At 35.5% G+C, this 24,525-nt stretch overlaps 1 protein-coding gene across 3 annotated transcripts in view; it reads right to left on the reverse strand.

Moving 5' to 3' along the window:
* SMARCA5 (SWI/SNF related, matrix associated, actin dependent regulator of chromatin, subfamily a, member 5) overlaps positions 1-24,525 on the reverse strand; it is a 42,165-nt gene that overhangs the window by 4,456 nt on the left and 13,184 nt on the right. For all 3 annotated transcript variants that reach the window (XM_012453986.2, XM_064383844.1, XM_012453987.2), the window contains exons 6-22: positions 23,745-23,924; positions 22,152-22,307; positions 21,464-21,595; positions 19,353-19,421; positions 15,197-15,306; positions 13,502-13,728; positions 11,495-11,616; positions 11,271-11,423; positions 9,853-9,985; positions 6,432-6,580; positions 5,801-5,920; positions 4,927-5,037; positions 4,512-4,625; positions 4,044-4,166; positions 3,172-3,304; positions 2,282-2,400; positions 1,644-1,856 (exon numbers count right to left, since the gene is read on the reverse strand). In XM_012453986.2, the coding sequence (XP_012309409.1) occupies positions 1,644-1,856; positions 2,282-2,400; positions 3,172-3,304; positions 4,044-4,166; positions 4,512-4,625; positions 4,927-5,037; positions 5,801-5,920; positions 6,432-6,580; positions 9,853-9,985; positions 11,271-11,423; positions 11,495-11,616; positions 13,502-13,728; positions 15,197-15,306; positions 19,353-19,421; positions 21,464-21,595; positions 22,152-22,307; positions 23,745-23,924 (2,364 nt within the window). The remainder of the gene's footprint in view (positions 1-1,643; positions 1,857-2,281; positions 2,401-3,171; positions 3,305-4,043; positions 4,167-4,511; positions 4,626-4,926; positions 5,038-5,800; positions 5,921-6,431; positions 6,581-9,852; positions 9,986-11,270; positions 11,424-11,494; positions 11,617-13,501; positions 13,729-15,196; positions 15,307-19,352; positions 19,422-21,463; positions 21,596-22,151; positions 22,308-23,744; positions 23,925-24,525) is intronic.

Here is a 24,525-nt window from a genome sequence, read left to right on the forward strand (position 1 = left end):
AAGCAAGTTATCTGTAAATGTTTTTACTCCATTATTTAAAGCCAAACTACTGTACAGTCTTCAAAAATTCTTCCTTCACTTAGGAATTAAAGCAATAAAAATGAACATCTCATAACACATGCAACACTGCTACTTAGTGTGTATGTCTGAGAACTACTGTGCGACTTATAGCCAAAACTTAAAAAGATTAATACAGTGCATATATGTGAGGGTCAAAAGCAACAAGAACTTTAACAGGTGTGTATAATCTTTCCCTTCAAAGTGTTATCACTAGAATTCTGGTAGTCAATGAATCACATGGCACCTTTCCCAATTTTGGAAAACCAGTCATGGAAGTCTATGGTGAGTTCTACTTTATTTCTCTGGCAAACTGGACGTACAGCCTCCAGAAAAGATTTAAAGTATAATGTAGAAGTAGTAAATAACCCTAAAAGAAAGAGAAGTCCATTTGCATAGTTGCTGGTTAGCAGCTCCCTTTCTTATAGGGCAAAATTATTTTTTTCTTATAGTAAGTAATACTACCATACACACAACCACGGTAAAATAATTTTAAAATACTACTCTAAAGAATACCCCACACAAGGCTTAGAAATAGTATTACAGATAGAAGACTATCATTTTTTGTGCATCTTAACATGACACAAGTTAAGAAGTAACAGTTTTAAACCATGGTATTATACTAGTAAATTAACATGGCACTGTCTTGTTAACAATCACTACAAAACTATTCTTTATTGACTCTATAAATTCTCTCCACTTAAGAAGAAGTAAGACCAAGCTTACAGCAACTGGATCTTTTCTCTAATTATGTATTTATACAGTGTTTTTAATCTTAAAAGTACCTTCATGTATTAAGTTTAGTACACGTCCCAAACTTGGGTATCACAAAACTGTGATGTCTAGTGAAAAAAAAAAAATACTGCTTTAACTATCCACTGTCTTACAAAGTGACATTTTTAATACACAGAGAAATCTTAAGAAAAACAAACACGAAGATGTTTAAACTTTGCTTATCCCAGAATATCCCAAACTTAAAACTACAGAACTTACTAGCATTATCCTCATCTGGCAAAAAAGTTGAAGCTCAAAGTTCAATGGTGGTGAAATAAGGAAGAAAAGCCGTATCAAAGCTAAACTTTTCTGAATTCAAATTTTAGGTTGTTTGAAATGGGGATATTTGGTCAGAAACAGCCAGACATTGAGAATAAAAACAGAACTTAGCATTAAGTCAGTATAAAAATAGTGTTTCACTACATTAAGCCATCTTAAAATAACCCAGACTCAGCATTCTGATGTGCGGATGACTGAATGCAAGAACCATTTTTCTTTATAGAAACGTGTTCATTTGAGAAACCAAAAAGTCATAACATTCAGAAGTTGGAACTGATGATATTTCCTCTCACTTAGAACTTGAAAAGCTAGTTTTAGCATATAGTGACGTTTAAAGATGTAAGATATTAAAGAATGGGACCAATAAACTTATAAGTTATCCATGCTATTAGGTTTTATGATACCAACAATATTTTAACAAAAGTCTACTTCAAAGATTTTTTTAAGGTCATCTTAAAAAATACCAAAGACTTATTCTGAACTTACTCTGAACTTTCTGCTACATTACACAAAAGAAACCCTTGAGCACTCACCATTGCAGTTCTGGACTTAAGAAACCAGTCAAATCTGAACTGAGGAGAGTTGCGAATACACTGTCGCAATTCATCATAAACATTTTCTTTGTCAAATCCAAGTTTGTGAAGCATACAAATCAGAAAACGATCTTCTTCTTCAGTATAGTTTTTTCCTTTGTTAGTACCATATGATATTCTCAGCTGATGAAAAGGTGCTTTGTACCGTCCAATCTAGGAAAGTGAGATTTTATATTATATAAAATACAAATCCTATATAATCTGTATTTTAAACTCAGCTTTAGTAGAATTAGCTAAAATGTTGCATTTCAAATCAGAATTTTCTATCCAGAGCACCTTAACTGCTTTATATATAACCTTTGTCCGGAAAGACCTTTATAGTCTTTATTATTATTATAAAGAGAAAAACAGACTCAGACTTTCTGATACTACTTAGTAAAAAGCTAATCTTAGTGCCTCTGACTATGATCTATCAGTCTAGTATAGAGGTAAATTCTGTTGACAATACCATGTTTGAATGCTACTCTGAAGAAATTTTAAACTTGAAACTCTCACTTCTTTTCCTTTTATAAAAAACTCTCATATTCACAGCTAGGAGTTATTTTATTAACTACCCTACTTATTAACCAGCAAATTACCTTTGTGTCAAGTGCTTTCTTGATGCTTATTCTTCTTTGAATTCTTGCCTCTCCCCTTTCAATCTGAGCCATAATCTTCTCTATGTCCTGGAGCTCGTTGCACCTTTCCCAGAACACAGCTATAAAAGTTGGACAAATGTTAAAAAAAAAAAAAAAAAAAAAAGGGGATCAACTGGATGATTTCAGTTATCTTCTAATTCTTAAATTTCTGCTATTCTAAGTAGATACTCACTACGGCATTCCCTCATATATTAACATGCTAATACAACTGACTTCCGCAAACACACACATAATACTTGGATGTTATGGAGAGAAGTTAAGATAAAAATGAAAATGCAATTATCCTGTGACTTATTCTGATTTTCTTGGCTGTAGCTAGAGTTATCTAGGGTTAAAAATTTTTTTTAAATTATGCCATTTCTGGGAAGGAGACATTTTCTAATTTGTAAAAAAAAAAACGACAGGCCGGATGCAGTGGCTTATGCCTGTAATTCCAGCACTTTGAGAGACAGAGGTGGGTAGATCACCTGAGGGCAGGAGTTCGAAACCAGCCTGGCCAACATTGTAAAACCACGTCTCTACTAAAAATACAAAAAAATTAGCCAGGCGTGGTGGCGCATGCCTGTAATCCCAGCTACTCGGGAGGTTGAGGCAGAATTGCTTGGACCTAGGAGGCGGAGGTTGCAGAGAGCTGAGATCGCACCACTGCACTCCAGCCTGGGCAACAAGAGTGAAACTCTGTCTCAAAAAAAACGAAAAACAAAAAACAACAAAGAACGTACTAACTACACTATGGCAAAATTAGCTAATCACAATATAATTTAGAGTAAGAAAACAAGAATCTTCCAACAGCTCCTACTAACCTCCAACAGCCTGGTTAAAAGAATTACCTGAATATTCAATGACTTCTTCTGGAGTTTTGCCTTCTACTTCTCTAGCTATATTTTCAATATCATCACGACCCCACTTCTCATTAGCTTTGATAAACTGGTTAAAATCTCTCTTATTCCAATTGGTAAATCCCTTCACAGGAATAGAAACAAAACATTTAATCACAGCACATTAAACTTGGAAAACATGCTATTAAAATTTTAGCAATCCTTCTAAATATTACAAAAACAAATTTTGAATTGCTCCTAGTTTTATTTATTAAGTTATTTTAGAATGGCATCTTTTTATTTACATAAATGTACACTTTTGGCAATACGTTATATATTGCTCAAATACCCAAGCAATTAAATGTAAGTGGGAGACAGTAAGAAACACTGTATGAAAAGGTGACAGTTTTGCTGAACTTTGAAAGATTATTAGCAGCTGGCCACAAAGAGTGAATAACCTAAAGGGCAAAAATATGAGCAAGTAGAAAAACGGAAGGAAAATAAAGCTTTAAAGGTAGGTTAAAGGCCAGATTCTAAAAGACCTTGATGAACAACAAAGGACGTTAAGAACATACCAAGCCAAGATTTATAATTGAAAATGGTGACTAGGTAGCAATGTGGAAAATTCATAGGAAAGACAAGAACATTCAAAGTAAGGTGATAAAAAGGATACCCACCCTACCATGGCCAGAGTAGTCTTCTCAACTACCTCAACAACTAGTGACAATCAAATGGAGCATTTATGCCCATGCCCATGCTTTGTTGTCTCCAATTATTCCATCTTTAAAAGCAGAAACCTATACTTATTTGTATGCCCCAACATCACCCAACACAGTACTTTACAATAAACTGTTACTAAAGTTTGTACTGATTAAAGGCTATACCTGTGTTAGAAGCTTCTCTTTTTCCTCTAACTCTTCATCATTAAGGGGTTCAGCTTCATCGATTTTAAGCTGTTCTTCTTTTTGTGTCTGTGCTGCATTAGGCAGCTCAGGATTTCGAGGTACCTAAAAGATATTTTTCTATGCCATCAATAAGTAAATTTTAAAGAGCAAGTGATGAACTAAATTCTTAACCAATTAACTGACATTTCACAAGTTTCCATTCAACCAGGAAAGAAAATATACTGATATCTTGCATTATTACATTAAAAACAACCTAGATTGGTCATGAAATCTTATTTTTCAAGAGTAACAGACACAAAGCTTATGTATATGACATATACAACTAGACTAGGCTAAAGCAATATTCTTTCCCACTAGGTCCAAATTAGATAAATATTAATAACTAATGTTTATACCTTCCATAAATTCTGGATAGCAATGGACAGAAAAGTGGACAATTTCAATTACCTTGTACCCAATAGTTTTTCTGTAAAACAGAATTTCTTTTTCCAGTAATTCAAATAAACGTGGAGGAAAGAACTGGAAATCCTGAACATTGGGTTGTTTTGGAGGTCGAGGAGCCTAAAGAAAAAAAAAACAGTGTTATCTATAAAAAAGAAATTTTGTTTTAAATCCTTAGTTCTTGCTTCATAAACCATGACAGCCAATTTTCCAAGCAAATGAATGCATCTTTCAATAAAACTGAATTGATACCTTAATTTTAAATGCACAGATTCAAAACTGTTTTTAAAAATGTTAACTAAAAACAGAATACAGTCTAAAGAAATACAAAATGTAATTATCAATGTTTTTGCAAGAATATAAGAAAAAAATTACATTTTTTAAATTTTTAGATATTTTTATGCTGTGTCAGTCAACTCACCTTGGGTGCTTTAGGTTCACTAACACGAAGAGCTTCCCTGAAATATGCATCAACGGCATAATTGGCTTTTCTTTCTCGTTTAGGTGGCTCAATCCACTCTGTGAATGCAATCTAGCACGTGGGAAACAATTCAGATCACCAACTTTTATTACACACAGTAACAAATTATCATCAAGAAGGATGTTTGTAAATGGAAAGATACTCAATCCTGGCTATAAGCTCTATGAGGGTGGGGACTACGATACTTTGCTCAATATTATGTATATAATTAACACATGAGACAGTGTCTAATAAACAACGGTGTAAACATTCAGTATTTCTTGCTTAAAGGAACAACTGTTAAATGAGAGGAAGAAACACTATAGAATGTTTGCTATAAATCTAAACTAGGAGAAAACTGTAGACATATGTTTAGCCTAGAACAAATTCTGAAGATATAGACCTAAATGTTAACAAGAAAAACACTGGGTAGAATTATTTTTTTCTTCTACTCTATGGGTATTTTCCAATTTCCCTCTATATTACCAAGTATTACTTATGAAATTAAGAAATTTTTCCCTTTATTACCAGCCACTTCTGCTGTTTAAAATAAAATGAATCAGATTAACATCCCAAATTACTACATTCATCCCATACAAGAATATATTTCACTGTAAACATACACTACAAACTTCATCACAGAAACTGTAAAAATATTTCAGAGCTTCCCAACTCAAAAACCAGCCTTAAATTTTACATAATAAAGATTCAGATGTGAATAAGCAAAAATGACTGCTGTTTTAAGTGAAATTACAAGACATTATAGTGCCACTTAAAATTCCAAGTTTCAAGTAAAATAAAGCTTTCATGTATCCCAAACCTATTTCTAAATTACCTTTTGTTTTTCTCTATAGTCTTCTCCTTCAAAGTTATAAACACTCGACTCTGTATCCATTGTAAAGTTTCTAAGTGAGCTTTCACCCATCTTGGAGAGCTTTTCATTCATCTCTGCAGTCTAGAGAACAAAACAAACAACTTCTTAGACTCACAACAAAGCAAGCATAAACCTGTAGTCAAAATAAATTAACTTCATGTACACAAAAGCCTTTTTAGGGAAATAAAATTATTTATAAGCAACGTAACAAATATTTCCTCAGTTTCTGGTCTGAAACATTTTATATTAAAAGCATTATCGGGCTGGGCGTGGTGGCTCACGCCTGTAATCCCAGCACTTTGGGAGGCCGAGGCAGGTGGATCACAAGGTCAAGAGATCGAGACCATCCTGGTCAACATGGTGAAACCCCGTCTCTACTAAAAATACAAAAAATTAGCTGGGCGTGGTGGCGTGTGCCTGTAATCCCAGCTACTCAGGAGGCTGAGGCAGGAGAATTGCCTGAACCCAGGAGGCGGAGGTTGCGGTGAGCCGAGATCGCGCCATTGCACTCCAGCCTGGGTAAGAAGAGCGAAACTCCGTCTCACAAAAAAAAAAAAAAACAAAAAGCATTATCATTTAATCTACATCTCACCTTCTTTGCACCTCTTTCCAAAATACCATCGATATCTTCATCCGTGATCTCACTTTCCTTTGAAGCAAACACATGTGTTGCCCCATGTCTAATCATTTGAAGCATTTCATCTTTCCCAATTTTGTTCAGATTCTGGTCCACAAGCCTCCCTGAAAAAAGATTGTGTTGTATAATGTTAACTGAACAGACTTTATTTTACTGGTAACTTGAAATTTTAAATGTAAGGTTTAATGCCTTATAATTTTGTCTCACATGTCAATCATTTCTGTTTACTGTTTATTCACATCTGATAATTTTCATTTTTACACTAAATTTAATACCAAATTTTCAGCTGGTAAGCTACAAAAAATTTCTAAAGCTTATATATCATATAATGAACCCTACTGCATACTGTGTCAATGAAATACAATCTTTTGTCAAAGCTGCATATAACAAAATTAATTTTCAAAAATCCAGAAGTTTCAACAGATAGAAACATTACATACACAAGTTTCTGATGAGCAGAAAGGTGTTATTACTAATACTCCCCAAATCAGCTTTTTCTCCTTTAAAAAGTAAAAATATCCTTCACATAGGCCAAACTTTACACTAGAACTGAAATATCTAACATCAGTTTCTTTTTAAAAAAAACTTCCAGAAGAGCTGAAACTCCTAAAATCTTATTATTTTTTTTGCAGTCTTGCTCTGTTGCTTAGGCTGGAGTGCAATGACAGGACCATAGCTCACTGCAGCCCTCAACTCCCTGCTCAAGCCATCCTCCTAACTCAGCTTCCCAAGTAGCTAGGACCAAAGGCATGCACCGCCACACCTGGGGAGAAAATGTATCTGGATCATCAAAGAAACTCAACATTAACAAATTAACAAAGATCTTCAGTTGGCAGGAATTTGGACAACCTTGTAATCTGTGTTTTCAAAAATACAAGTATATATTAAAAAAAAAAAAAAACAGAAACACTTGTTTTCACCCTCCTCAAGGGTCACTCACATACACCTAAACAAAGTTTTGATTTTTATATGCCAACCAACTTGTAGTAAATGGATAAAGATCCAAGTTTTCAATAACTTCTTTCAATATTTGTATCATGGTCTGGAACCCATAACAGAATGCACAATCAAACATTCGTGACTCTGAAGGTGAGGACATATCCACAAAGCATGTTTCTTTGAATTGAAAGCTATCTCATTGCTACCAAAAGTTTCTTAGACTTATACAAACTACTTCCCAGTTGGGTAGGGAGGGAACCTTCAGATGTAAAGTGCTTGGGTACTCTTGTTTTTAATTATGTCCCTCAAACAAAAAACAGTAACAGAGACATGCACTTAAGGCCTGGTGTTCGACTAACATGTCTACAAATGGCACAAGAAAGCTATTAGTCTGAAGGTTTGCTCCCAAAATTGCCACAGTAAATATGAAGTAAAAAACCACAAGATTTCTAAATGTATTATGAATCAATTAATTAAGAGTTTTTTAATGTTTTAAAAAAAAGTGTTCCAGCCAGGCATGGTGGCTCACGCCTGTAATCCCAGCACTTTGGGAGGCCTAGGAGGATGGATACCTGAGGTCAGGAGTTCGAGACCAACCTGGCCAACAAGTTGAAATCCCATCTCTACTAAAAATACAAAAAACTTAGCCAGGTGCAGCGGTGGGCCCCTGTAATCCCAGCTACTAGGGAGGCTGAGGCAGAATTGTTTGAACCTGGCAGGTAGAGGTTGCAGTGAGCTGAGATTGTGCCACTGCACTCCAGCCTGGGCAACAAGAGCAAAATTCTGTCTCAAAAAAAAAAAAACAGTGCTTCATGGATGAAAATAACTCAGAACAAAAGCACATGGCAGGTGTTTTTCAAAACATATGGATGTGTGAAGAAAAATAAGACATTAGCCATTATATCACCCATGAGATAACCTCATGCGATGGCAGCCTTTCCTAATTAAACACTTAATAGTTAACAAAGTTCTTGATTGTGCCCCCCTCCATCACTTCCCAGCTGTATATATAATGAGCAAGTAATTTAACCTCCTCAAAAGTCTTTACCTCTGATGCTAAAATCTCAAGTTGGCACGAAGACTAAAGGAGGAAATGGGCCATGTGCCATGGTCCAGGTCTGTAATCCCAGCACTTTGGGAGGCCGAGGCGGGTGGATCACCTGAGGTCAGGAGTTCAAGACCAGCCTGGCCAACATAGTGAAACCCAGTCTCTACTAAACATACAAAAAATTAGCTGGGCATGGTGATGCATGCCTGTAATCCCAGCTACTCGGGAGGCTGAGGCAGGAGAATCGCTTGAACCCTGGAGGCGGAGGCTGCAGTGAGCCGAGATCACGCCATTGCACTCCAGCCTGGGCAACAAGAGGGAGACTCCGTCTCAAAAAAAAAAAAGAAAATGAAATTTTAAGTATACAGCACACTGCCTGACACAAAATAAACACTTTATTAACAGAAACGATTTGTAAATATAAGCAATAGTTGTCTTCACGTATGCAGACATATGGCTAACACTATGAGTAGCACTACGGATGCCAAAGAAATATAAAATACTCTCTTACATGGAAATTAGAGACTGACAAAATCAAAATACTTACATAATCAGTAAACAATGTACACACGTCTCTCAGCTTTATGGACAGATAGTAAATATATGCTCACAATGCAGTTATAAAGGAAATCAATGTACACTTGAAGTTATTAAGTTCCCCACACCTTTTCTTGCATTTTATATTTCCCATCATCAACTTATAGTAAGCTTCATGAAAACGTAAGTTTTGTCATCCTTAAAAGCTGCTCTGGAATGAGAAGTTTTCTTCAATCCAAAATAAAATCTCACTCTCACCCCCTTCTCTACTTATATCATTGTTTACTTCTTCTTTCCCACCCAACTAAATTGTAAACTCTTTGAAAGTAAGAATACTTGTATTCCATTTACCACTGAATTCTCAGCAACAAGAACAGTGCCTAGCATCTGGGGTACTCATAAGATGCAGACAAGAAAAAATAAAATAAAATCAGACTCTTTGATTTTTATTTCTTCAGTATTCCTCACAGTAATCAAGAGTACCTAGTGCATATAAACCATTAACTACCACATTGAATGTCAGATATTTTATATACATTATCCCCTTTAATCATTTAAAATCCTTAAGTGTAGCTATTTTTATCCTTACTTAACAGATGAGGAAATGGATTCAAGTAATGAGAGAGAACTGCTAACTGGCAGAGTCGTTATTCAAACTTCAACTGTCCTGAGCCCAAAATCCATCTTTTTAATAACAAAACAAAGTTTACTGTATTTGCAATACCAGTCATCTCTACTGGCTGCAAGCTTGACTCAACAAATGCTTAGTAACAAGAATCTTCTGAAACGATTTTCAGACAAAAACAGGTTGTGTCAATCCAACTTGGAAAGTTTTAAAGTTCCATAACTAACCTTGTTGAATGACTATTGAATCCAATCTGAGTTTCATCTCAGCACGTTCTACTATTCTTTCTTCTACGGTGTTATCAGTTATAAAGCGAAACACTCTGACTGTCTTGGTCTGTCCAATTCTATGTGCTCGGTCCTAAATAAATTACATGTTATTTTGAATACAGTTTAAAAGTTAAATAAATAACACTGAAATGGGTACACTGAGAAACAAAATTAAAATATTCTGCAGTATAAAACTTTTACAAATTTGTAGTAACACTGAATCTGTAAGGAATCAGATGAATTCTGCTACGTTACACTAAGATAAGATACGTCTCCAAACAACACACAAAATTGTAACTGTTAAGTCTGATGATAAAAGATTTTAAGTCTTTTTTCCTAGGTTTAAATTCAAAGTGTTTTTCTACATAAATCAAATCATTTGCACTGCTATCAGGCAAAACCAGTGACATTAAACAATGAACTTAGCAAACAACATTAAAATTCTAATATTTAAATAGGGAATGTGACTAATGGGCCAGGTGCGGTGGCTCATTCCTGTAATCCCAGCACTTTGGGAGGTTGAGGTATGTGGATCACCTGAGTAAGAAATTTAAGACCAGCCTGACCAACATGGTGAAACCCCGTCTCTACTAAAAATACAAAATAGCTGGGCATGGTGGCGCACACCTGTAACCCCATCTACCCAAAAGGTTGAGACAGGATAATCACATGAAACTGGGAGGCAGAGGTTACAGTGAGCCAAGATTGCACCATTGCACTCCAGCCTGGGCAACAGGAGCGAAACATCATCTCAAAAAAAAAAAAAGGGGAAGTAACTAATGACAAAGATTAAATAAAGTTGGGTAGTTGGGTTTATGGTCACCAACGTTGTGGGCCAGGCCAACTGCAGTATCAATTTTCTCAATCTAAAAATAATCTTCCTCATCTGACCAGGTATTCTCACATAAGAATATCTTTTAACTATCTAAAGTGGCAGACAAGTTAGTTGCTCATCAAACCCAATTATCTTTCCTCCTGTGATACAACTATACTATCATTTACCAATCCCCTTGCAGTCAGTTATGCTATATGATTTGAGTTCTGTCAACTGTCTGGTCAACGGGGTGAAGAGACAAGGAGGCTTTTTCAAGGTCTGACCCATAAAAAATTTCCCAGGCAATCCCCAACTCTATCCTTTCCCCCTTCTGCCAGTAGGATGCAGAGGATATAGCAGAGGACTCCAGGGTCCTAAGATACGGCAGAGGCCTGAGATGGACATATCCTTATTTAGATGGAAGATCACCTCAAAATACTCTCACTAAATCATTAGAGAAAAATAAAATTCTATTGGGTTAAGTCACTGATATTTGTAGAATTAGCTTGCCCTAATTAATGTATCTACTAAGCACAGAATACATTTATTTGTTATCTCTTACCATAGCCTGAAGATCTACTTGGGGATTCCAATCAGAATCATACAAAATTACTACATCAGCAGTTGCAAGATTGATCCCAAGACCACCAGCACGCGTGCTTAACATGAAAACAAACTTTGTGCTGTTTGGTTCATTGTAGGCATTGATGGAGTCCTATGGATAAAATAAAATGAGTGTCAGAAATTCATGATTCTTTTTTATCTCCCTCCCCATATTTTACTCACTTGTCTTTCATCATGGGGCGTCTGACCATCCAACCTGCAGTACTCGTAATTTCTCCACATGCAATAATCTTCCAAAATGTCCAAAACCCTTGTCATTTGACTGAAGATTAGTACTCGTGAACCTGTTGGTGAATATAATAATCCATTATCAGTGGCTTCAAAAAAGCAAACTTCAAGGGTAACCAAAACTAAGACTAACCAATTATCCCTTAATTCCAAAGTTATCTACTTGGTTACAAGCGGGAAAAAAATCTACATTATTATTAAAGTCAGTCGTTCCCCACTTTTTTCACACCATGGCACAAATAAAAAAGGGTAACATTTGTACAGAAAAGCCTATTTGCCACTGGTGTGGGAGGCTTGGCTATCCCAAAGGGTAAGATAATCATCATCTTGTTATCCCATATATGTTTAAAAATAACCTTCCACTACTCCACAACAACTTTTCCATGCATACAAGTCCTCCAACCCCAACACACACCGAATACTCCTGGTCTCAGCCTGGTTCTGAAGACCCATTCCAGATGAAAGGACCATAGTATGTGTCTCGTGTATCTACAGTGATTATCCTTCACTTATCTGACATGATTCAAATTATCTCACTGCCTTCCATTTCTTTAGGCAGCTACATAATACCCTTCAGTAGAATGTATCAAGACAAAGGATTATTTTGAAAAGTAATGATTATAAAATGATCCTGTCTTCAAAGCAGAGGCTGAACATCTGCTGTTGCCACACATTCCTGCATCTCTCAAATACATAAGAATTTCTTTTTTTTTTTTTTTTTTGAGACGGAGTCTCGCTCTGACACCCAGGCTGGAGTGCAGTGGCATCATCTCAGCTCACTGCAACCTCCACCTGTCAGGTTCAAGTGATTCTCCTGTCTCAGTCTTCCACATAACTAGGACTACAGGCACATGCCACCAAGCCCAGATAATTTTTTTCTATTTTTGGTAGAGGTGGGGTTTCACCATGTTGGCCAGGCTGGTCTCAAACTCTCGACCCCAAATGATCCACCCACCTCAGCCTCCCAAAAAGTGCCGGGACATGAGAATATTTCATAGTCTCCATTTTCCCTGCAGAGCTTAATAAAGCTTTTGTTATAGCTGAGTATTCCCACTAAGTTTCTGCCACTCCTCCCCGCCAATTCCTTTAATTACTTTGCTTTCAAGGAAAACATTTTTAAAAAATCTATCTCCACAAAAAGGTATAAAAAGGAAAAAGTAAACCCATTCACTGACAACTCTTAAATATGTTTTTGACAGCAGCATAGAGTAGATTCATTTACTGGTACAACTGTCATTCTTATTAAAATACAGAAACAAAAACAACCTTGAAACTGTATACTTGATAATATAACAGTGATATGTCTTATCTTTAAGAGATACATAATAATTTATGAAATGCTATAGTGTCTGAGGTTTGCTTCAAATAATCTGGGAGGAGGAAAGCTGTAGTAGACTAAAGATGTTTTTTATTAGTTAAAATCGTAAGCTGGCTTCTTACTAAGTTCTTTCTACATGTAATTTTAAATATATTCAAACACTCACCAGCGACATATAAGAAGTCAGCATACTATAAATAAAAATGTTTTGGGTCCATGTAAATGGTACTTAATTAAATTAAAATTCCACATAAATAACTGAAAAACAGTATCATGAACACATCTCCACTATCTAACAATGGATCTGGGAACCATGTATGGGAGGGAGGTGCATTCTTCACATTTTATGACAGAAAGCTATGATTTCTAGGAAGGCATATATAAAGTGCAAACTCTTCCCAAAATCCAGGGAGTGTGGTTGCTCTAACTATTGCTTACCTTCTAAGAGACTTAAGGCCTAAAACCAGGAATGGGGGTTAGCATTCAAATAATGAACAGGTTTTTACTGCTCTACACTTCAACTTTACAAAGTGTCAGAGCAGTCATTTCAAAGTATAGTGCTCCTTCCTTTTAACATGAACATTTTAAAACTGTTTTGATAATTTGATATGAGTAACAGATACCTTGTTCTTTTAATTTAGGGAGCAGTTTGTCTAAAACCACCATTTTGCCACTGTTAGTTACTAGATGCATATCTGTTGTATAAGGAGGACCAGGTTCTGCTCCATCAAAGAGATATGGATGATTACAGCATTTTCTCAACTGCATCAGGATGTTCAATAACCTCATTTTGTCCATCTTGCCTGCTGAGTTGAGTATATCTATATCCTTCATTAATATCCGAGTATACCTATTCAAAGAAGAAAAATATTTTAAGAGCTCAAATGTTACTTGATCGATCCCTGCCACTTTACATACTTAATCGCCTTCCCCACTGGAACCCTCAAATACCTATAAGAAACTACTCATCAACATATAGGTATGGTTAGGAATTTAACATCTGTACCCTCTTTCTTTTTGTTTCCATTTTTCTTTATTGTCCATAGTGTTCTAATGTTTATACTTATGCCTTGGGCTTTGAGGATATATATATTTTTTAAAGTACAAAAAAAGTTCCCTTGGGTAGAATTAAAACAATGCAGTAAGTTATAACATTTTTAAGTAAGCAAAACTTAAAAAAAAGTTAGGTGTAGTTTTTTGCAACAGAAAGTGCCGCTATTCAATTACAATATACCCCGTAGCTAGTGCAACATTTAGGTAAGAACCCTAAGATCTGAGAAGAGAGGAAGAATAATGAGATGGTAAGGCATGATGATGAGAACAGTATGAATAAAGTGCGATTAAAACATACATATAAATACATAGGGGGAGGGAGATTTGTCTGTGAGACAGTTCGGTGATGCTATAGTCATAAGCTAAGGCTAGATTATAAAAAGCCTTGAATGTATACTGAGAACTTAGACATTATTATGTAAGAATGAGTAATTTGAGCAACAAAGTTTTAGGCGCCTTGGATCCTTTGAACAAAATAAGTTCAAAGGCAATCTCTGCTTAAACAACAAGGCAGACCTTTTCATCTCAATTCTGATATAAAGTTCACTCACGTTTAACTAAAAAAGATTTGTCTTCCCTTAGCATTAACTCGTCTTAGTTCTGTTTTAGGGATATCCAAGGTAAGCCTATTACCTGCTACCCTTTTAAAAGTTTTGAAGACATTTAGGACTGACCACCTTCTACAGATAACCTCTTACTCAGATAACATGCCCAGTTCTCTAGATGATATTAAGTCCTTTAACCAAATAACCCTGGCCTCCTGCAAATACTTATCACAATTTAAGTATCCAATTAAATACACTTGAAATATAATGAGACCAGTAAATAAAAAGGTAGCTATATTTATTTCCCTCCTTTGAACACTACACTTACATTAAGGTTAACAGTATCTTTTTCTGCAGCCACTTTACACTGACCCAAGTATTTATGAACTTCCAATTGAACCGTATGTCTCCCCTACTGTGCTATCACAGTTTCCTTTTAGAAAACCCAAGTAGATGGCTTCATGTGAACCCTATTCAATTAAATCCCAATTTTAATGTTGGATTCATAAGTCTTCCATCCTGATTCTGTCATCTAATAGGTTCAAAACTTTCCGTAATGAATTTAATGAGCAAGCCTATACTACATGACAAAAAAAGCTTTCAGGTTGAGTTCAATCCAGCAAACTGGAATTCCATGAAAACACAAATTAGGAAAACAAAATACAAATGAAATTTAGGGAAGAATCAATAGTGCTATCAGATACATCTGAGAACACATACCATTCTCTTTGCATTTTGCTGAGACCCACATAGATTTTTACTTCCTTCTTTGGAGGCAAACTCTTTTCAACATCAGCCTTAATTCGGCGAAGAAGGAATGGACGCAAAACCTTAGGAAGGACAAAAATAAATAGGTAATACCAATATTACACATAAGGTCATATTTCAGAATCTCAGAATTATATATAAAATATATGAAAAAGAAATTTGTGTGTGCATATCAAGTGATTTTTAGGATTTCTCCTTGCTAATACAGTCATATCTCAGTGTCTATGGGAGACTAGTTCCCGTCCCCTTCCCTTTGAATACAAAAATCCACAAATGCTTGAGTCCCTTATATAAAATGTAGTGATTGCACATAACCTACAAACAACCTCCCATATACTTTAAATCATCTCTAGATTACTTATAATAGTTAATAGAATGTAAATGCTATGTAAATAGTTGTTACACTATACTGTTTAGGGAATAATGACAAAGAAAAGGTCAGTATGTTTAACACAGATAAAACCATCCATTTTAATCTTTTTTGGGGGCAAATATTTCCAATCCACAGTGGACTGAATCTATTGATGTGGAACCTAAGGATATGAAGGGCTAACTGTATATAATTTGTGACTACTGGGTTCCAAGATCATTACTTATTCAATACAGGTACACCTCAGAGATAGTGTAGGCTCAGTTCCAAACTACCTCAATAAAGCAAGTCACGTTTCCCAGTGCATCTGACTTACGCTTACACTATTAAGTGTGCAATAGCATTATGTCTAAAAAAAAAAAACAACATACATACCTTAATTTAAAAATACATTATTGCTTTAAAAATGCTAACAAAGTGAACACATGCTGTTGGAAAAATGGCGTTCACAGACTTCCTTCACAGAGGGTTGCCACAAACCATCTATTTGTTTTGCAAAATCAATTTTTTTAAAAAAAATGCAGTATCTGTGAAGCATGCAAAACGTAATAAAATGAGGTGTGCCTATATATATTATTAGTATATACTTGTTATACTACCATAAAATACTAAAAACAATAGTAAATTTTTAAAACGGTGTTTTTAACAATTCACTGCCTTTCAGGTCTAAAACTAGTAACTTGCATGCAAACTGTCTAATGTTGTTTAAGAATGGGCCAGGGTCTCATTAAGATCTCTTTATGGTTAGTCTTTAAATTTACTGTCCTAACTTATGGAAGGAATATGAAACTATATAATTCAATAAATCATGACTGTACAGTGTTACAAATTTTATTCAAGTACTGTAAAAAATACCCATGTAATTATTACCTAAATTGAACACTCCAGAAATCCTTTTTTGTGTCCCTTCCAGTCACTATCCCCTCCTCATTTCCTTCCTAAGAGTAAGCAATACTCTGACTTTTAGACACCATAGATTAATTCTGCCTGTCATTTTTAACTTTATATACATGGACTCATTCGAGATACACACATTTATATCTGGTTTCTTTTATTAAACAATGAGACATTTCCACGTTATATGCAGTAGTTCACTCATTTTCATAAAACAGTAAGTTTTAAAATTACCCATACAACTAAAAATATCCTTTTTTTGTACCTTTGTTCTATTTACACTGATTTTTTAAAAATACTATTATCACAAAACGAATTAGACATTAGTGAGAAAAATAATCAGCATCACCTCTCTAATATCGCCATGTAGAAAAGCTAATTTAGCCCTAGTCAACAGATAACAGCAACTGCCAGATGTGTAAGTGAAGACCCTTACCCTGACTGGTGCTCTCTAGCATTGTCCAGCTAAATGCAACTAGATAAACCCAGGTGTAACCCATAAGAAACCATCCAGTCAACCCATAAGTTCTGGGGTTGTTAACAAAATATAAGATATTAAGTGTTTGTGGGGTGGGGGAAATAAGGGGTTCTAAGATGTTTTGAAGGGTGGGGTACATAAGGGTTTCTTATTAACCCCTAAGGGGGGGTTATTAACGTATTTCGGGGGGTGGAGGAAATAAGGGGTTCTTTTGTAGCATTAGATAACTAATACATAAAGTAAGAGTTATCTCATTCTTAAGCATATCCATACTGACTTCTAAATCTTCCTTTCATTATAGAACACAGGTGTTATTGTAGAAACTTCAGAGTAAAGATCAGGACAAAGTAGAGAGATAGCTACAAGACCTCTTCTCTCCGACTTGAGAAGCATTTTCAAAATGCCCTGTGAACAAAATAGAGTTTCCAAATCTGGTTGATTCTGCTGTGTGGGTTGTTCATTTGCTTTACCTAGATGTACCTACGTATTAAAGGAAAGCCAAGAGCAGAAGAATAAGGGGGAAAAAATGCATGAAGGAAAATCAAGTTCTTCTGCCTTCTTTTCTACCCCCAAGATTACACATAACACTACACAATCCTTGGTCTAAGTACCAAGAGAGTCTTAGATGCTTGAATGCCATCTGAATTGAAATAAAGGTAGCTAGAAAATTACTACCTATAATGTTTAGCAAAACTCTCAGTATTTGAGAATTTTAAAGTACCTTATAATGAAATATGTGAACATTCATGAACTTAAATTTTTTTCCCTGTTTAAATATCCACTCTAACCAGGCATTGTGTCAGGTATACAAAGACAAATAAATATATATTTCCTGCCTTTATGCTTACAATCCAGTATGGAAAACACTTGTGAATCATCTAAATAACCTCTGCAAAGTCCTATAACGTTAGAATTCTCAGATTATTAAAGATAGAATATACAAAAGAGCACCTAAGCCAGCCTCAGCCTGGGTGGGTCAGTGGAGGTGATGCTACTGAGTCTTGGACTAGATATTATTAGTAAAGAGACCAGGAAAAAAGATTCTAGATGTAGCAAAAACGTATCTAGAACACAAAAACACATTCTACAAATCTACATTGTGTAGAATTAGCACAATGTTTACAGAAAAGTAACAGTGGGGTCAGTAATCTATCAAACTAAAGCTCAATATATGAAGAAATAAAACAGATGCCAAAGAACGTTAAAAAGGTTAGATCATGGAGGGTCACAATTTTGTCCCCCAGGGGACATTTGCAATGTCTAGAGATATTTTTGGTTGTCACAACTGGAGGAATGTTACTATCGGCATCTAGTGAGTAGAAGTGTCAGGGATGGTACTAAACATACTACAATACACAGGACAATCACATTCTCCCATCTTACCTTACCCCTAAAAGACATATCCAGACCAAAATGACAAAAGAGGCTGAGAATTCCTGAGTTAAGTCATTAAGGGCTTTATATGACATTCTTATAAGCTCCTGCTTCAACCTGCTGACCAGGGTATTTTAATCTGGAGTCTGTCAGAGAAGTTTCTCTACCTACCAACTTTTACTTGTAAACTGTCATAGGAAGCTTATGTAGACACAAAGCCATACAGCAAAGCAAAAACATACCATAAAAAACATACTCTGCTCATAATGCAGTATTAGCAGTTGCTTATACACAGTCACTAAATTTAAAAAAAAAAACAGATATATCTTTAGCCTTTTCAAAAGTGAACCTGTTAGATTCTTCTATGGAATATAAATGGAATTAAGTTTTAAAAACTTGTCTACAAGGCTGGGCGTGGTGGCTTACACCTGTAATCCCAACACTTTGGGAGGCCAAGGCAGGCAGGTTGGTATAACTTGAATTCAGAAATTCGAGACTAGCCTGGGCAACATGGTGAAACACTGTCTCTACAATAAATACAAAAATTAGCTGGGTATGGTGGCAGGTGCCTGTAGTCCCAGCTATTCTAGATGCTGAGGTAGGAGAGACTGCTTGAGCCTGGGAGGCAGAGATTGCAGTGAGCCAAGATCATGCCACTGCACTCCAGTCTCCAGTGAGACTCTGTCTCAAAAACAGTAACAAAAACCTGTCTACATTATTATGCAATTCTTCTTTCCTCCACTGTACTTTTTATAACTACAAGAGATTACTTTTTCCCTTAAGTCAGGATTCCATTCTAGGTTCTAACACTGAAACAACCACACATCACCCCCTACATTGATTGTAAGATGCAACACTTAAGTGGAAGAATTCAAACAGATCTGATTCTTAAGCCATTACGCTTTTTGCTAACAGGAAAATAATTTACTAATTTAAACCTCTAACCTTTTTCCCATCAGAAGTATGCTTTAACATTACTCCAAAATACTTACCATATGAAGCCTCTCAACTAGCTTTTGATCCCCAAGGCAGTTGTTTGTATCAAACCAGGAATCAAAGTCCTAGATTAACAAACAAAAAATATACTCAGGTCAGAGATAATATTAACAAATACCCTATAATAACAGACACAAAAATGATTTCTAGAATTAGTATATTTGAATTGTAATCCCCCAAAAAAATCACTTAGTCCAACCCCATTTTTTATGTGTCATTATTACCAACTAATTTTAAAACAAGTTTAGAAACCATACTACCTTCTAAACATTCTTCTCAAAAACATCAAAATAACAAGTTTCACGGTGAAAGTTGGAAAGCAAATTCTATAGAATCAGAAAATATTCTTGAAAAATATCTTTCAAGTTTCATAAAAGCTTTAAAATTAAACCATTTTATAGTTTGCTCTCTAAGACCATTCAGACTACTCAAATACAAGGTTACAGAACAATGTCAATTTTAATCAAACTTACTAAATGAAACTAAAATTACCAGCATTTCATTAATATTTGGTTAGGATTTCAACAAGGACAGTTTCCCTAACCTCATCTCTTGAACATATGGAGTTCTTTTGTTGGTTGTTTTTTTTTTTTTCTTTTGAAACGGAGATTCGCTCTTGTTGCCCACATTGGAATGCAATAGCACAATCTCAGCTAACTGCAACCTCCGCCTCTCCCTGGTTCAAGCCATTCTTCTGCCTCAGCCTCCCAAGCAGCTGCTCAGCTAACTTTTTGTATCTTTAGTAGAGACGGGGTTTCACCATGTTGGCCAGGCTGGTCTTGAACTCCTGACCTCCGGTGATCCACTCGCCTCGGCCTCCTAAAGTGCTGGGATTAAAGGAGTGAGCCACCACTTCCAGCCTGAACACATGTATCATTATGTGTGCTTTATTTTTGAGTAAACATAATCTTAGAATTCACTGCTATAACTAAAGCAAATGAAAGTGTCAATGTGGTGAGAAAAAGGAATTATCTCAAAAACATCAAAATATGTAAAATCAAAACTAAAACTGCTTTTGGAGTTAGTTTAAGTATCTTTTTACAACACAAAATCTTTCTTCTTTTAAAATAATCTTCAGAGAACAAACCAAAATTAATACCTTTTTATAACTTAATTGTACAAAAACATACTAACGTGGAGCTCTTCAAATCCCCCTAATACACAGTACGCCAGCTAGGCAAGCAAAGCTTCAAAAATAAACGCTGGTACAGAAAAAAAAAAAAACCCTGCAATTATTAATAGCACAAATTCTTGACATACATAGTTATCACATTACTATTAACAGTTCAAACAGCTAACTAACCATCGCTATCATTTCTATGACTACAAATAATCCATAAAGATTAGGTTCTATTTGTTTGTTAGACTATAAGAAATGCCAGACAGACTTTACTATATTTGACAGTCACCCTTGAGACTTAGAACATAAGCAATGTGAGGTATACAAATCACTTCAGGAATACATTTAGCAGCACCTTAAAAACACAACCAGTCAACTTAGAGCCACTGAAACAAAGTCAGGCCAACATGACTTACCAAATAGGAGTGATAATTTATGCCATTTCAGAGAGAGAAAACAATGATTTAAAGTAGACTGAAGCCTGGTGTGGTGGCTCACACCTGTAAACCCAGCACTTTGGGAGGCCAAGGCAAGCAGATCACTTGAGGCCAGGAGTTTGATACCAGCCTGGACAACCTGGCAAAACCTATCTCTACAAAAAATACAAAAACTAGCCAGGCATGGTGGCACACACCTGTAATCTCAGCTACTCAGAAGGCTGAAGCACAAAAATCACTTGAACCCCTGAAGTAGAGGGTACAGTGAGCCAAGATCACACCACTGCACGTCAGCCTGGGCAACAGAGTGAGACTCTGTCTCAAAAAAATATAAAATAACAATAATAAAGCAAGATTGAAACCAAAGGCACAAAAGTAAATTCCCATTATACAGAGACAACCTAATAGATAATACCAGGCTAACTATGTAAATAAAAGCATGAAAAATTAATGATAATCTCAAGCTGTGCTATAAAAAGCCACTTTTATTACAAAAATATATAGCATTAAACAAAATATTATTAGCCAGAAAGCACCAGGAAATACTTACATCTGCAGAATTAAACACATCTGGCAACAAAAAGTTAAGAAGTGACCACAGTTCATGCAAGTTGTTCTGAAGAGGTGTTCCAGTTAATAATAGTCTATTTGTAGTCTTGAATTCCCTCACTATTTCTGACAACTGAAAGAAAAGAACCAAATACACCATTATAATAGTCTGCACGTTGCACTAGTTACAATAGCAAAGACTTGGAACCAACCGAAATGCCCATCAGTGACAGACTGGATAAAGAAGATGTGGCATGTATACACCATGAAATACTATGCAGCCATAAAAGAGAATGAGTTCATGTTCTTTGCAGGGACCCGAGAATGACAGCCATCATTCTCAGCAAACTAACACAGGAACAGAAAACCAAATACTGCATGTTCTCACTTGCAAGTGGAAGCTGAACAACAAGAACACATGGACAAAGGGAGCAGAACATCACACCAGCGCCTGCTGGAGGGGGTGTGGAAAAAGGGGAGAGCATTAGGACAAATACCTAATGCATGCTGGGTTTAAAACTTAGATGATGGGTTGATAGATGCAGCAAACCACCATGGCACATGCACACTTATGTAACAAACCCGCACATTTCACATATGTATCGCAGAACTTAAATTAAAAAAAAAAAAATTCTGCATTTTAGTCAAATTCTTACATGAAGGCTTTTCACATGTAAGTATCAAATTACCTTAGATTTTTCATTTTTGATCCTGTGAGCTTCATCTATTACTAAGTATCTCCAATTAAATTTTTTGAACACAGACTTCTCTTTAATAAGCATTTCGTAAGATGTTACACATACATCCCATTCTCCCGGTAATAAAACGTCTCTGACAAAAGCAGCCTGTGTAACAAAACAAAAAAATTACATCATGCAGAAATAAATTACACATGAAATTTACCAATGACAAGTAATCTAGTACATAAAAGGTGGGAATATTAAAAAGGAGTGGAGTAGCTACCATTTAGAACCAGCTTTCCTAACACTAAAGTAACTTCATTAATCATTTAAATGTCAGAGCCATAGAGTTTTTAAAAACTGACAAAGTTAACCAGTGCAAAATTCAACAGACTTAAAATAGAAAGACTTTAAGTGTCTTTTCACAATTCCAGCAGATCTGGAAATTCTTGAGAGACAGGTTTAGACAAAAAAAGAGGGTTGTTTTAACATAAAGAAAGGAAGAGGGCAGAAAGATAGTTAGCATTAGTAGTCATTTTCATTCCTTTCAGGTTTTTAAATGTATTAACACACTGCTAATAGTATTACTTTACAGGTAAGAAAACTGAAGCAAAGAGTGACTAAGTAACTACCACTCTTTGGGCCCCAAAACAAAACAACTTGATAATTCAAAATATCCAACGTAACTAGAAAGGGAGAGAAAAAAATCTAGGCTTATCACTCACAGCTAAATGAAGGGTAAAAGAAAACAAGTACACAGCCGTTCAGTAGAGTCTGAATAAATTTCCAAATCTGAGCTCTATATTCTAATGTTATTATTTCCATCTCTTCTTCCCACAAGGATGATGTCAACTGATCAAAATTTTAACTTATTTCATTAGACATCATAACAAATCATCAAATTTCTGTAATTGACTCAATCTGCCTTTAAAAACTATAATCCTATTACTATTACTACACACATTAATCTAAAAATGTGGCTCCTTAAATTTCCAACCACCTCACATTTCGAAGCATCTTTTAAAAACAAGAAAACACTTAATGAGAGCACAACCAATGATTTTAAACAACCACTCCCAAAAGGGAGAAAAATAAACTACATTCTAACAGCTTTCTGCAGTTTCTAACATCTTCCCAATATAATTTTCGTGGGTTTTTTTTTGAGACGGAGTCTCACTCTGTCGCCCAGGCTGGAGCATAATGGTGCAATCTCGGCTCACTGCAACCTCCACTTCCTGGGTTCAAGTGATTCTCCTGCCTCAGCCTGCTGAGTAGTTGGGACTACAGGCGCATGCCACCATGCCTGACTACTCTTTTTGTATTTTTAGTAGAGACATGGTTTCACTATGGCAGCCAGGATGGTCTAAATCTCCTGACATCGTGATCCACCTGCCTCGGCTTCCCAAAGTGCTGGGATTACAGGCATGAGCCACCATACCCGTCACTCAGTATGATTTTTATCCACTAAGACAATGTTACATTTGTAAATACTAGTATTTGCAAAGATCCCATCTCTTTTATCCTTCCCCTGCTATACCCATACCCAAGCCTGAAGTCAAATTATTTTAACATCAAAAATGTAACAAAATACTAGAAACTTACTCGTTGTTCTTTATCTCCTATCAAACAAACAGATCTAAGTGTTGGTACCCATCTCTTGAATTCACTCATCCAGTTGTGTAATGTAGACTTAGGAACCAAAACCATATGAGGACCAGGAATGTTTCTATAATGTTTCATGTACCCAAGAAGAGAAATTGTTTGAAGAGTCTTTCCTAGGCCCTGAAAGATTTCAAAATAACCACAAAGCAATGAATAACCACAAAAACATTATTTCACAATTATACCTCCATATGTAACAGAAATGCTACATATTTTCAATAGTTAATAAATGGCAAAAATTTAATATATGTGAAAGTTTGTAAGTGTTATGTCATATAATCTTCACAAGTCTCTAAGGGAAGTATTATCACCCACATAAGGCCCAAACAGTTTAAATGACTTTCTCAAAGCCATCTAGCAGAGCTAGCATTGAAACGCAATTCTTTTAACTTTGTACTTTCTCCAGCCAATTAAATGTTTTAGCACCAGAACAATAAAGAAACTTTTTAAAATACTCATTACATAACTAGTAGTTAAATAAGAGATAAAATGTCTTTTAAGAATTGTACAAGCTGCCACCCTGAAAAAAATATTTATCAGCTATAAACAATTAATGATCTCTTTTGTGTTTTACAGAAGTGGAAAGTATCATTGTACTACAAAAGTCATCCAAAAATATGTTTCTCAAAATGTATTGTTTTTAAATTTATTGTATTTTCACAGACGGAGATTTCTCACAATTCAAGTACAGATCACACTTAGGCAACTAAGGCAGGATGCT

The sequence above is a fragment of the Aotus nancymaae genome, unplaced genomic scaffold (assembly GCF_030222135.1).
Source record: "Aotus nancymaae isolate 86718 unplaced genomic scaffold, 86718_ANA_hifiasm-v0.15.2.pri h1tg000033l, whole genome shotgun sequence".
NCBI classification, from domain to species: Eukaryota; Metazoa; Chordata; class Mammalia; order Primates; family Aotidae; genus Aotus; species Aotus nancymaae.